Raw genomic sequence first — 13,354 nt, forward strand, 5'->3', positions numbered from 1 at the left:
CACATGCGGACCGCCCCAGGAAAGGAAGACCAAGAGTCCCCTCTGTTGCGGAGGATAAGTTCAACTGTCACCAGCCTCAGAAATCGCAGATTAACAGCAGCTCAGATTAGAGACCAGGTCAATGCCACATCTCTAGAACAACTGTTAAGAGGAGACTGTGTGAATCAAGCCTTCATGGTAGAATATCTGCTAGGAAACCACTGCTAAGGACAGGAAACAAGCAGAAGAGACTTGTTTGGGCTAAAGAACACAAGGAATGGACATTAGACCAGTGGAAATCTGTGCTTTGGTCTGATGAGATCTTTGGTTTCAACCACTGTGTCTTTGTGCAACGCAGAAAAGGTGAACGGATGGACTCTACGTGCCTGGTTCCCACCGTGAAGCATGGAGGAGGAGGTGTGATGGTGCTTTGCTGGTGACACTGTTGGGGATTTATTCAAAATTGAAGGCATACTGAACCAGCATGGCTACCACAGCATCTTGCAGCGGCATGCTATTCCATCCGGTTTGTGTTTAGTTGGACCATCATTTATTGTTCAACAGGACAATGACCCCAAAACGCACCTCCAGGCTGTGTAAGGGCTATTTGACCATGAAGGAGAGTGATGGGGTGCTGCGCCAGATGACCTGGCCTCCACAGTCACCGGACCTGAACCCAATCGAGATGGTTTGGGGTGAGCTGGACCGCAGAGTGAAGGCAAAAGGGCCAACAAGTGCTAAGCATCTCTGGGAACTCCTTCAAGACTGTTGGAAGACCATTTCAGGTGCCTACCTCTTGAAGCTCATCAAGAGAATGACAAGAGTGTGCAAAGCAGTAATCAAAGCAAAAGGTGGCTAGAATATGACATATTTTCAGTTGTTTCACACTTTTTTGTTATGTATATAATTCCACATGTGTTAATTCATAGTTTTGATGCCTTCAGTGTGAATCTACAATTTTCATATTCATGAAAATAAAGAAAACTCTTTGCATGAGAAGGTGTGTCCAAACTTTTGGTCTGTACTGTATATATACACACATACCAGAGGTCTGAACAGAGATCTCTCCCATCAGCTATTTATCCCCAGGACTATGACGAGGGGACATCCTTTGCGTCTGGAGGAAAGAAGGTTTGTACACACACATAGAAGAGGATTCTTTACGTTAAGAGCAGTGACACTATGGAACTCTCTGCCTGAGGAGGTGGCGATGGGGAGTTCACTAAAAGAGTTCAAGAATGGCATGGATGTATTTCTGGAGAGTAGTAATATTACAAGTTATAGTTCTGGAGAAGGGTTGCTCATCAAGGTAGTAGTTATTCTGATTGCCTAATTGGAGTCAGGAAGGAATCTTGTTCACCTCAAATGAGGAAAATTGCCTTCTGAATCAACTTTGCAGGATAAACAGGCTGAACTGGATGGACATATGAATTTTTCATCCTTACAAACTATGTCCAAATAGGCAACTATCAAAATTCCTTGTTGATACAGATGACTGGATACCTTCGCAATTACCTTGAAGATTCTCAGGACACTCGAGAGTCCAACGAAAGAGGTGGAAATTGGAAGTGGCATGATACAGTGTTTAGAAAAACAGCAATCCTGTGATATTTCTGGGAGTCTCTATGCATAGGAATGATGGTAGGTATCAGATAAGCCTCCTGTAGCAGGTATCAGATAAGTCTCCTGTAGCAGGTGGATGTAACAGTCTATTTTGCCTTTTTTTATATTTAATAAATGTTAAGATTTTTAGATTCATGAGCTTGAAAGATCTATTTGGTGTCCTTTACATGAACATTGGGGAGCATAACCTTGCTGAGTAAATGGCACTGGAAGGACCCTCTTGAAAAGTAGGGAGATTTCTTGTTCCAAGGCTTTTTGAGAGGATAATTGAGGCAGACGTTTATTTGTCATAAATGCATTGGAGGGAAAGGATTACAATTTTATTTTGTAGCCGTTTTGGATGGTTTCTCAATTCCAGGGGAAGATGGTGATGTTTTCCCATGCCTGAAGAAAAAAAAAAACAAGAAAAAAAAACACCTAATGTGAAACCTTATCGACGTTAACATGCAGTACCGAGACAAACAAGCTAGAATCTCCCATCCATGATCAGAGCCAGATAGCTCAGCGAGTGTTTAACTGACAGGGATAGAAGCCAAGATGTCTTCAATTGGTGTGTCTGAAAAAATAGATTTATGCCTCTTGCAGACAAACATTTTTTCCCTGTTTTTTTGCGTTTCGTATACGGAACCATTCATTTCAATTCAAAGATAGAACATGTCCTATTATTGTCTGCATAACGGACAAGGATAGTAGTGTTATATCAGGGGCAGGCTGTTCCGTTCAGCAAAAAATGGAATGCACACAGACGTCATCCCTATTTTTTACAGACGCAAAATACTGAAAAAGCCATACGGTTGTGTGCAAGAGGCCTTAAGCCAATTTAGTGGCACTGAAAGGGCTTGAGCAGGGAAGATAGCAGCAATTCCTGGCCTAGACATGGCAAGTTTTCCAAAACCTCTTGAGTAAGTCTTCCACCTTCTTATCCATAAGGGAACCCATGTCTTCAAATAGTAAACCAGATTTATTTTTTATTTTTTTAGTCTAGCAACTGGAACATTAATTTTAGGTGTTCAAACTTAGGAATACGTGACCTTGTCCCGGGCTCTTCTCATTCTCTAGACACCTTTTTTATTTTTCCACATTCTTATAGACATTAACATTTTCTTTGATAAGAGACCTCAAAGTATCAAGAACAGGAGATTCTTCAGTAACTATTTTTTTTGGTACATGTAAAGGCACATGAACATATGCTCACCATGCCCGCATTGCGGTCCTCAATATACATGGCATCGGCCATATGCCCACCATAGCATGGATGCTGACCCATTCCCTTGAACGAGTCCACAATCCAGAAGATACAGAGTGGAAAGCCACAGAAGCACTACTGTGGCATTTTGATCCGTGCCTCCGCACCGCAAAAAAAAAAAAAAAAAACACACACACATTCTTTATTTTCTTGAGGTGCAGATGGATGGTGGACCCATTCCAATTGAATGGGTCTGCATCTGTCAGCACCAGCCTCACAGACGGTGCCCATGCATTGGGGACCACACGCTCATGTGCATGAGCCCTAATTCAGAATGGTTTTCTTTAAGAAGAAGACATAGATCTCAGACTAGTTGCACATTAGCAGTAAAATCTTCCAGAACAGCCTTGCTGGAGTTCATAATATCCAGCTTAACTGGAAAGGGGCAGTGCTGCCAGAGCACTGCCATCGACTATAATGGGACCCAGACAGTTTCTTGCATTTTCAGAATTCGGCCAGACCCTGGTACAAATGCCAGAAACCAGCTGGATATCTGCTGAGTGCCATTAGAGTCAATGGGCTCCAGTGGTGAAAGACAGCATCCGGCTACACTGGACACAAACTCTGGGAGGCTGTTCCTTTGCTGGTACAGCCTGCTGGAAGATTTTATAGCTAGTGTGCAACTAGCCTTACAAATGCCACTTTTACTGGAGAATTTAGGAGCTGTAGCATCTTTGTCCTAAAAGAATAAAATTCCTATGTCTACTTCTACAGAGAAGCAAATAGACTGGCAGTTCAGCAGAATCACTTAGTGTGGATATTATGTGAGCAATCTGCACCGATGAACACCATTTCTGAAATGACCCATCACCAATTAAGAGCTGACCCTTCCCATAAATGGTGGACCCTGTAGACCACTGCCCTGTCCATGTGAGAGGATGCCAGCCATAATCACAGCTGATCCTGAGCTGCAAAATGCTTCCTGCTGGCATCCCTGCCTCCAGTATCTGATGTCATGAAGCTCAGCGACAATGAGCATCTGACGTCACTTCACCAATGCCTACTGCTGCGTGGAGATTGATAGAGAGCTCCCAGTCTGTAGTGGCAAAACCTGAGGAAACAAAGTTAACGGTGGAGACCGGGGCAGCCTTCACACTGAAGGTCTTATGCCTAAAAGAGCAAAAGATCCAAGTGCTTCTAAGCCCCACTCTCTGTAGCCCCCCAGCAGTAAACTGGGAAGTAGAATAGGCTGGGCAAATCATTGTAGCTCTTGCCTGAATGAGCAGGAAATAATGAGCAGGTGATGTGGAGGAGCCTTTTAAACTCTTCCAAGTTGTTTACTCTTCTTTGGAGGTGGGGAAACTCCATGTTGTGGAGGTGTTGTTAAAATTTGAAATTTTAATGTCTCACGGCCTGAAAGCATTTTGCAACATTAGCCTTAGGCTAGTTTCACACTAGCATTAGAAATCTCCAGCAGGGAGCAGCCTGTAGGAGATGTCTGGATCCAGCACTGCCGGACGCTACCTGACACTCGCTGGCCCCATTCACTACAAGACTCGGCTGGACAAAAAACACTGCTCAGTTCTCTGTATATTTGACAGGTTGTGGCTGGATCTCCGCCAGTCCCAATTATATAGTGAATGGGGCCGGATATCGTAATGCAAAGATCCAGCAGGCTGTTCACTGCCGGATCTAAAAGTGCTAGTGTGAAACTACCCTTAGATTGTTATTTGACCTCAGCAGGATCTGTTGACAAAGCATATATTATGCATTCATTATCTGACCATGTTACTGGGGACAAGAACCCAACCATGACGCAGCCCCATTCACTCATGTTCTTACTAAAAATCCAGCAATGCAACCTCACTGGTGTCTATAGGCGAGTCATCCTTGCCTTGGATGTAAGAGTACAATTACGGCACAATACAAGAACTCCATGGCTCAACCTTTTATTCCAGGACTTTTGGTGGGAATGATACAGTTTATAAAATACAGATAAAAAATATGTAAGTCTAATATGATACAGAACGCACTAAGCTTCAGCAATACATCCATATGCAGCTACACGCGCACACACTCTCAGGAGCTGTTATAACTAGCAGTGCACTACACAAAATAAGGAACAGCACCAGCGAGAACTGCACTCCATAACCACAAAAGTAAAATCGGATGGCAAAACAGCAGAAAAAAAAAAAAAAAAAATGGAAGAGACTATCCTTCAAAAAAATAAAACTGCCGAATTCTCTCCGACTGACATCCAAAATACATTGATGGCTTATGGGAGGAAATATTAAGGTATCACAAGAGGCTGGAGTCATTTATCCAGCCAGGTAAAGACAACCACTGCTTAAAATGGGGAGGGGAATCCATTTGTATAGTGAAGAGATGTGTATGAGATTACGTACAGTATGTCACAAAAAGTGCAACTTTTTGCACAGGCTGTGTCTGATATTGCAGCCCATTCAAGTAAGGATGAGATGCAATACTAGTCAAAACCCATGTGCAAGAGCAGCACTGTTTCTGCCAAGAAAAAAAAGCTGATATTTTTCAAATAACCAAATCACCCCCCGCCAGTATCTGATTGCAACAAGGCCTAGGTCCTTTTGTGTTTAAAGGTTTATCCCATGAAAAGTATTTATCATCTGTCCACAAGATGGTACATATTGGATCATGAGGGTTCCAACCACTGGGACCTCTAGCTATCTCACGAGTTCCCAAGTTCCCTCTCTGAACAGAGCAGTTGTACACATGTGTGTCCACCGCTCCATTCACTGACCTGGACAGTGCTACATCAGTCACCCACAGAAGTGAATAGAGTGGTGGGAAGACAAACTACCTCATTCAGAGGGGACTCGAGGACTTTTGTGTTAAATACTTTTGGTGGAATAACCCATTTAAGGCCTGAGCACAAGATCCTCTCTATATCACTGGAAAAAAGCAATATGTTCAGATACAGGTTAGACTGTTTATACAGAGGAGTGAATAAAGCCCTGGTGTAACAGGTTGACCCCTAATAAGATTACAGGAGAAGTCCTGGGAAGCTAGAAATGCACACTAGCTCATGTAGTCATGGGCAGCAGAGATGGGAGCTTTGAGAAACCAGGAGCAAGGAAGACAACAAATTTATAGGGTTTCCACAATCAACCGCTTCCCTGCACCTGCCTGATGTAAGAACAACACAATCGTGCCATGAAAGTATCTTTTCTACAAGAGGTGACGGCAGAAGCAACCAAGTGTGTACTAGCCCTTTAACAGAGATAGAACTACCACTCTGGCTGCTGTGGATTACTGAATGAAACTCAGGACTACAAGATCAGACTGGCCTCTTGGAGGAGTGAGTTTCACTGGGCTGGTCGTGTGTGACGTCCAATTCGGGGATGTGCAGGGATGGAATTCTTGATGTTGTTATCTATGTACCTCTTGATTATGTATTAACATTTATATAATATCTTATATATTTATATATACCTATATACAATGGTAGGTAAAAAATAAAAAATCATCTTAAAAAGAAAAAAATGTGGCAATTACAAGCCATAAATGAGACTAAAAACAAAATAAAGCACAAAATTGCAAGGCAGGTTTAAAAAGCTATCATGGGGAGGTAATGAGAACCTGCAGCAACTGAGTAAGCAGTTACGAGATGGACATCATATGCGGATATGAGAATGTGATATTGAGCCTTCATAAGTTTTTACAGTGCTGGGCTAGTACTTTTGACTAAAACTATGATATGTAACACCCCCTTGAAAAGTTAGGGTGAAGGATTAAGAGCCCCAGAAGAGAAACACCAAGAAAGATGGGTCAGACATATGCTTGTGCAAACTTGGAATGACTATACGAGGTAAAAGGTCAGTGAGAAATCACTGGATACAATACAGGGGCATGGAATGCTTCAACAAAGGCCGACATAACCGCACCGACACGAGAACACACTGAGGAAAAGTGGGGTTCATCTAAGCAGCAAGTCCCAAAAACGAAGATGCAATGTACAGCAACACTCATTTTTACTTGGACAGACTATGGGGACACATTCCTCACCTCACTAGTTCACTGGCACAGGGACCCAATGGACAGAAAAATGGTCTTGCATATACGGTATGTGATAGTGACTTTCCCTTCTAGAGGTGTCCTTCAGAATTTCCACACTGAATTTGGCAAAGTTGTTCTTATAGAGATCCCATAAATCTTAATGAAATCCTGGTCACCTACCTTCTGTCACTCGCTCTACACCAAAGCTCAATAATGGTGGAAGTGCTAAAATGCAGATCACCATTTACTGAAACCCATAGAGGACTCCTCTTGCAGAAACATGAAAAGAGTGAGCACATGGGGGAGAAAATACTAAAGTAAGAATACAAGTGACTGCTGCTTCAGTCTCCACATGTAAACTGTGAAAAAACCTTCAGGATTAGTCTAAGTGTCCGTCTAATAAGCAGCATTTCCACTGTTCAGCAAGTGACAAGCCTGTGGGTCAGCATGCAGACTTCTGATCCCTTATCCACAGTACATCCAGAGGCGGCATGGGCAGAGGTACCCTCTGTCTGCATTTCTGGGGTTCCTCGTCATCATGCATCCCTTTCAGTCTAGTAAATTTATAGTCACAGAAAGAACGACAAAATCTATTAGAACAACCACACATCTTATGACGATAAGAATATTAATAGTTACTCTTGTCTTTGTCTCTTTTTTTTACAAGTTCTAAAGTCTCTGGGACTTTACTGGACGTAGACCACGCACACGCACACACACACACACACACACACACACACACACACACACACAAAATAAAGAATCTGCAGAGATGAGCCTTGAGGTGGCACCTCTGCCATCACATGCACACAGACACACATTTGCTTGATGCATGGTAAACCCTCCTTGTAGTGTTTGCCAGTTTTACTGTCTTTAGCAATCACATTCTTGTCGGCTTAAAACTGCTTGGATAAAAGCTCACATAGGTGCTTGGAAACACTTTCTTTGCTGGTTCTCAGTGTAAGTCGGTACATCTGAAAAAAAGATGAGGCAAGCAGTTAGAGAAGACAACCTGAAATATCTAACTGTAAGCAACTTCCCAATTAAAAGAAGTAGTCCAATGCATGCAAGTGATAAAACGCCCATTAGTAACCAGATGATATAGGGACAATCGGCTAGAGGAACAGAATACCCATTAGAATGTATAGGTGATGCTCTTCTCTAGCTAACAGAAGAGGGTCCTAACTTTTGTGTCTACACAGTCCCTTCATGTTGTCTAGAATAGAAACTAATAGGAAAATGAGATTTTTGTAAAACTTACCAGTAAAATCTTTCTCGCTCTTCATTGGGGGACACAGGAACCGTGGGTATAGCCATGTCCTCTAGGAGGCGTTGACACTAGTAAAAGCTGTTAGCTCCTCCCCTGGCAGCTATACCCCCTCCAGCCTGGAGAGAGAGCTTCAGTTTGTGTACAAGCAGTAGGAGAAGCAAGTCAACCAAAGAAAAAAACGTGGAACACCAACCATGCCAAAGGACCCAACGGGGTTCTAACCAGCAACAGCCACAACTGTGGTCGAACAACAATACTGTGTGGGTGGGTCCACTGAACCACCATCAGGGAGGTCTTGCCTCCTATTGACACTAGAAAAAAACTAAAGCTCTCTCTACAGGCTGGACGGGGTATAGCTGCCAGGGGAGGAGCTAACAGCTTTTACTAGTGTCAACGCCTCCTAGAGGACGTAGCTATACCCATGGTTTTCTGTGTCCCCCAATGAATATGGGCGAGAAATTTTATTATTGGGGATCTCCTATTCTAGATGCTCATCTCCACGTCAGAGTGGACAGTGGTTACTGTCCACTCTGGAGAACCTCTCCTACATTACATAGACAGCCCATTGTTTTGAATGACCACAGCGTAGTGCCTACTTTCACCTGTGGCAGCATTGTTGGAAAATTGCACACTTGCTGCAGGTTTCCCCTCAGGTGATCTCAAGGGGTCCAAGCAAGAGGACACTTAGGGATTTTCTTATAATCTACAGACATTTAACAAGTAGGCAGAAAACAATATCAGGACTCATGCACATGATCGTATGTATTTTCCGCATCGGTATATCCACTGCACAAACGGACATGGTCTCAATAGTGTTATTAAAGGGGCTGTTTATAATTCCCATACTTAAGCATTGAATCACATAGATAAACTGTACTTATTTATTACAGCACCCAGACCAGGGATGCTCAAAGCTTGGCATCAGCAGCCGTCACATTGCATTTGCTCATAATAAAGTTTGCTGCATGTAACTCAACTTACCTGAGCTTGGATATTGGGTTCTAAGCGCAGCAAACATCCAACATGTACAGACTTTGTCTGGATTATGCCAGCACCCACATAGTTGTCTGGATTAGGATCCACGTTTTCTAGCAGTGCAGTGCCAAAGCCCAATAACTAACAAAGCAAGATAAAAAAAAAAAATTATATGACTCCAGAATGGAACCATATAGATCATGTCAGTAGTTTAGGACATTTGTCAGTGTCATGGGGTGTAGGAAAAATTGGATTTTTTGTACTCACCGTAAAATCCTTTTCTCGTAGTAGGCATTGGGGGACACAGCACCATGGGTATATGTCCAACTACCACTAGGAGGCACTAGACACAAAAAGTGTTGGCTCCTCCCAGGTGGGCTATACCCTCTCCACAGGCACGAGGCTATTCAGTTTGTACCAAAAGCAGTAGGAGAGAGAAGAAAAGCAAGGAACCAACAACTCCCGTACCGGGAAAGATCAAGAGACCAGCCCGGAGAAGCGGAAGAAAAAACATAGGGTGGGATCTGTGTCCCCCAATGCCTACTACGAGAAAAGGATTTTACGGTGAGTACAAAAAATCCAATTTTCTCGTGCATGGCATTGGGGGACACAGCACCATGGGACGTCCCAAAGCAGTCCCTGAGGGAGGGAAAAGAAGAGACGCGCCACCGGTTGGGCATACAGGTGCAGGAGAACCATGTGACCCAACGGGAAAAAACACGAGATGGGCAAGAGGTTCCATAACAAGGAAGAAACCTCAGAAGAAGCAGGGAAGACTGCCAGCACCCCAGGACAAATGACTGGAAGAAAATCCCAAATGCAAGAAGGTGGCAAAAGGAAACAGAGCGCAGCCAAGGGCTGGAGAAAAAATTAGGACAGCACCGTGTGGTGAAACTACCCAACGCTCTACATTGTCTCAGACCCAAAAAACCTGTGGCCATCCCCTGAAAGGCCAGGGGAGAAACGAAACAGGGAAGCACTGAAAACCAAACGAGTGGGGGAAGCCATAGCAAGGCTCACATGTGAAGGGAGGGGACTCCCCTCACCGCAAGGCCAGGAAAGAAGCTAAGCGCCCCATGTAGGTGAAAAGGTGTAGGTGAAAACCCAAGGCTGCTAGAGGAAACCGCCAACCCTGGAGAAGGAGGGGGTTGTAGGTAAAAAACCAGGAAAAGAACGATAGCTCCTGCGTCCCCAAAAACAGGAGACGAGGCACAAGCCTCCGAAAACAAGATATCACCGTGAAGCGTAAGACCAGAGGAAACTCTGGGCATGTGAAGTATCATGGAAAAAAGAAGCCAAATACAGGCCAGGCAACCTCGGCAGGACACACTGGACTGAGAGACATGGGAGTAGAAGGAGAGCACTCCAAAAAACCTAAAGAGGAAAGGTCCTACAACAGGAGGAGGTCCCTCCCGAAGGAGACCATACGGTGGAACTGCAAACCGCAGCACTAAACCACTCAATACCAGGTACTTGACGTGGGAGGATGGAAAAAAAGAGACAAATCCAAAGAGGACCTCAAATGAACAGGGACTCCCGAAAGGAGTACCCAGTATGGGCTCACAAGGAACCAGGAGCTGAACCACCAGAAGACAACGCAAGCCAGAATATCCAGGAAAGGCGAAAAGAAACCACCATAGGGGAAGGGGCATTGGCCATGGACAACTAGCCGTACCAAGAATATTGACCAGCAAACCTTAAACATTGTCCCAGAGAGGGCAAGTACAGCAGCTCGGGGTGTACCACAAAACGACAGACATCCATATGCATAAGGAATGCAGAAGTCGCCATGAAAAAACCGGGGTAGCCTACATAGAAATGTAGAAACCAGCTGCGACCGGCATACAGAAAACTTCCAGGGGGGAGAAAGTACCAGACAGGTGCAGACGACGGCAAGGTCCAAGAGGACTGCCCCTTCGCCATGTAGCACAACTAAGCAGAAAATACAAGGGAATACCGAAAACACCTGGACCCAGAAGGAACTACGGGGCCCTGTCCGATACCAGAGCAATCAGCTGAAAATTCAGACAGGTGTGTGTGGCGCTCAGAGGTCCTGTCCTTGACCCGTCAGGGAGGACGTCCAGCAATGATAAAAACCGTGGACCCAGAAGGATTCCGTGTGGCAGACATCCAACGATGACAGAAAACCGCAACCGCGGCCGATGCCACCAGCTACGTGTCCAAACAAGGTAGAAGATCCAGTGGAGATCCTTGTACTTCACCAGGAATGGGCCGCTCAGCAATTAGGAAACAACGCGAGAACTCCCCTATAACATGGGGTAACGCGGAGCACAGCATACCGTAGTACCGTAAAGAGAAGGCAAGAGCAACTACAGCACAAAGGCCAACAACCACCTGGCCACGGAGTAGGGAGCGTGGTTGAATGAGGACCACCCGCCGGATCAGACAGATCGGTCATATACTGGAGCTACCAGAAGTAGCAGTGGACCGATAAGGTGGGGGTTGGGCTGGCCCACACCTGCCAGACATGGTAACCATGCACATGCTGAACGAAGGGGGCCTGTACAGACAGTGCCTTGAGAGGTACAAGGAGACCAATGAGCGCGACAGTAAAGGAGTGGCAGATGTATGGAAGAACCAAATGGATGGAACCAACAACCGCAGCACAGATTAGAACTCGTGGGCAGAAAACACCCAGTAATACAGAAACTGTCTGAGCTACAGACCGCACCACAGGGCCCAGCACTTGGGGTACTACAAACACACGCCTAAAATATGGGTAAAGTGGCTGCATGTTGCCAACTAAGGAGAGTGGAAACATAGCCACAGCATCTGGGAATGAGACAGCATTCGGAGGGTACAGGTACACAACCTGTAAAGTAGAAATATGGCTGTGTTAGAGGAACTACATTTAAGATCGAAGCAATGTGGCCGCATGGTGCACCCTAGACCCAGAGAGGTGCAACAGCAACCGCGTTAAGAATGGAACCCAGTAGGGCCGCACGGTACCACAAAGAACAAGACAGGTGCACACCACAATCAGGTAGGTGCAATGGCAACAGAAACAGGGCCGCATAGTACACCCTAGAAGCCAGACAGGTTGAACGGCTGCAGCATCGGAGACGGTTCAGGGACTCTACCCATGAAGGGAGTAAGATGGCCGTTTGGTGCACACTATGATGAGGTAGGTGCAATGGCCACGGCAATTGGAGGAGGCCTCAATATCTCGTCCTGTAAGGAAAGAAAATGCCACATGGAACACCATAAAGCCGGACAGGAGGAACGGCTACCGCATCCGGAGATGGCTCAGGTACTCCACCTGTTAAGGGATCAAGGCGGCAGGGAACAGACAGGTAACTGAACCGGACAGGGGCAATTCTAAGGCAATTGAAAGTGGCCTCTACATTCCGCCCGTAGGGAGAAATGTTGCCGCATGGAACACAACAGAGCCCGCCAGGGGTATCGGCTACAGCACCGGAGATGGCGTAGGTACTCTACCTGTGAAGGGAGCAAATTGGCTGGGAACAGACAGGCGCAATTGCAGCGGCAATCAAAGGCAGCCTGTATCTCTCCCAGGAAGGGAGAAATAGTGTCGCATGGAACACCATAGCGCCAGCCAGGGGAATCGGCTACAGCATCAGGAGATGGTGTAGGTACTCCACCTATGACAGGAGCAAAGTGGCTGGGAACAGACAGGTGCAATTGCAACGGCAATTGAAGCGGCCTGTATATCTCACCCGGAAGGGAGAAATAGTGCTGTATGGAACACCATAGAGCCAGCCAGGAGTAATGGCTTCTGTAGGTACACTACCTAAGCAAAGGGGCAAGGCGGCTGTACAATTGCTCTGAACTCACCAACCTACAGGAGGCGATAGCCGAGCTAACCGCTTGCCCAGAACAGGAACTCCCAGTAATGAGGTAGAGTGGCGAACACCAACACCAGGATGGGGACCCCACGGAAACACTCTCAAATGTGTAGGGGATAACCCCTGGTATAGGGGAACCAGGAAGGCTTGTCAGGGACAGCCTATGGCAGTGGTGCAGGAACCCCCCTGTTAAGGAGAAGGCGTACGTATCAGACACCGGGTAGGTGACTCAGTATGCTAAACACGGGGACGGCTGCCTTACCTGTGCGGTTGAATACCTGTGCGGTCAGGGGAGCACCATCCGAAAATCCACTAGAGGTGATACCAACCCTGTTTAGGTAGGAGAGGTTCCTCTGTGCACGTAGTCTTGACCTCCCAGAGGCTCTGTTCCGAGGGAATCGGTGCAGAGGTGTCCCCAGAGGCAACGGATGGGGTGACAGGAAGGATTCGTCACCAGCCTCA

The 13,354-nt window shown here is 45.8% G+C and overlaps 1 protein-coding gene across 4 annotated transcripts in view; it reads right to left on the reverse strand.

Moving 5' to 3' along the window:
* Positions 1-4,721: 4,721 nt before the first annotated feature.
* The window catches only part of LOC122928619 (AP-2 complex subunit alpha-1), a 74,643-nt gene continuing 66,010 nt past the window's right edge, over positions 4,722-13,354 (reverse strand). For all 4 annotated transcript variants that reach the window (XM_044281628.1, XM_044281629.1, XM_044281630.1 and 1 more), the window contains 2 exons: positions 9,072-9,206; positions 4,722-7,794 (listed from right to left, as the gene is read on the reverse strand). In XM_044281628.1, coding sequence (XP_044137563.1) covers positions 7,717-7,794; positions 9,072-9,206 — 213 coding nt within the window. In that variant the 3' untranslated portion in view covers positions 4,722-7,716. The remainder of the gene's footprint in view (positions 7,795-9,071; positions 9,207-13,354) is intronic.

The sequence above is a fragment of the Bufo gargarizans genome, chromosome 2, assembly GCF_014858855.1.
Source record: "Bufo gargarizans isolate SCDJY-AF-19 chromosome 2, ASM1485885v1, whole genome shotgun sequence".
Lineage (NCBI taxonomy): Eukaryota > Metazoa > Chordata > Amphibia > Anura > Bufonidae > Bufo > Bufo gargarizans.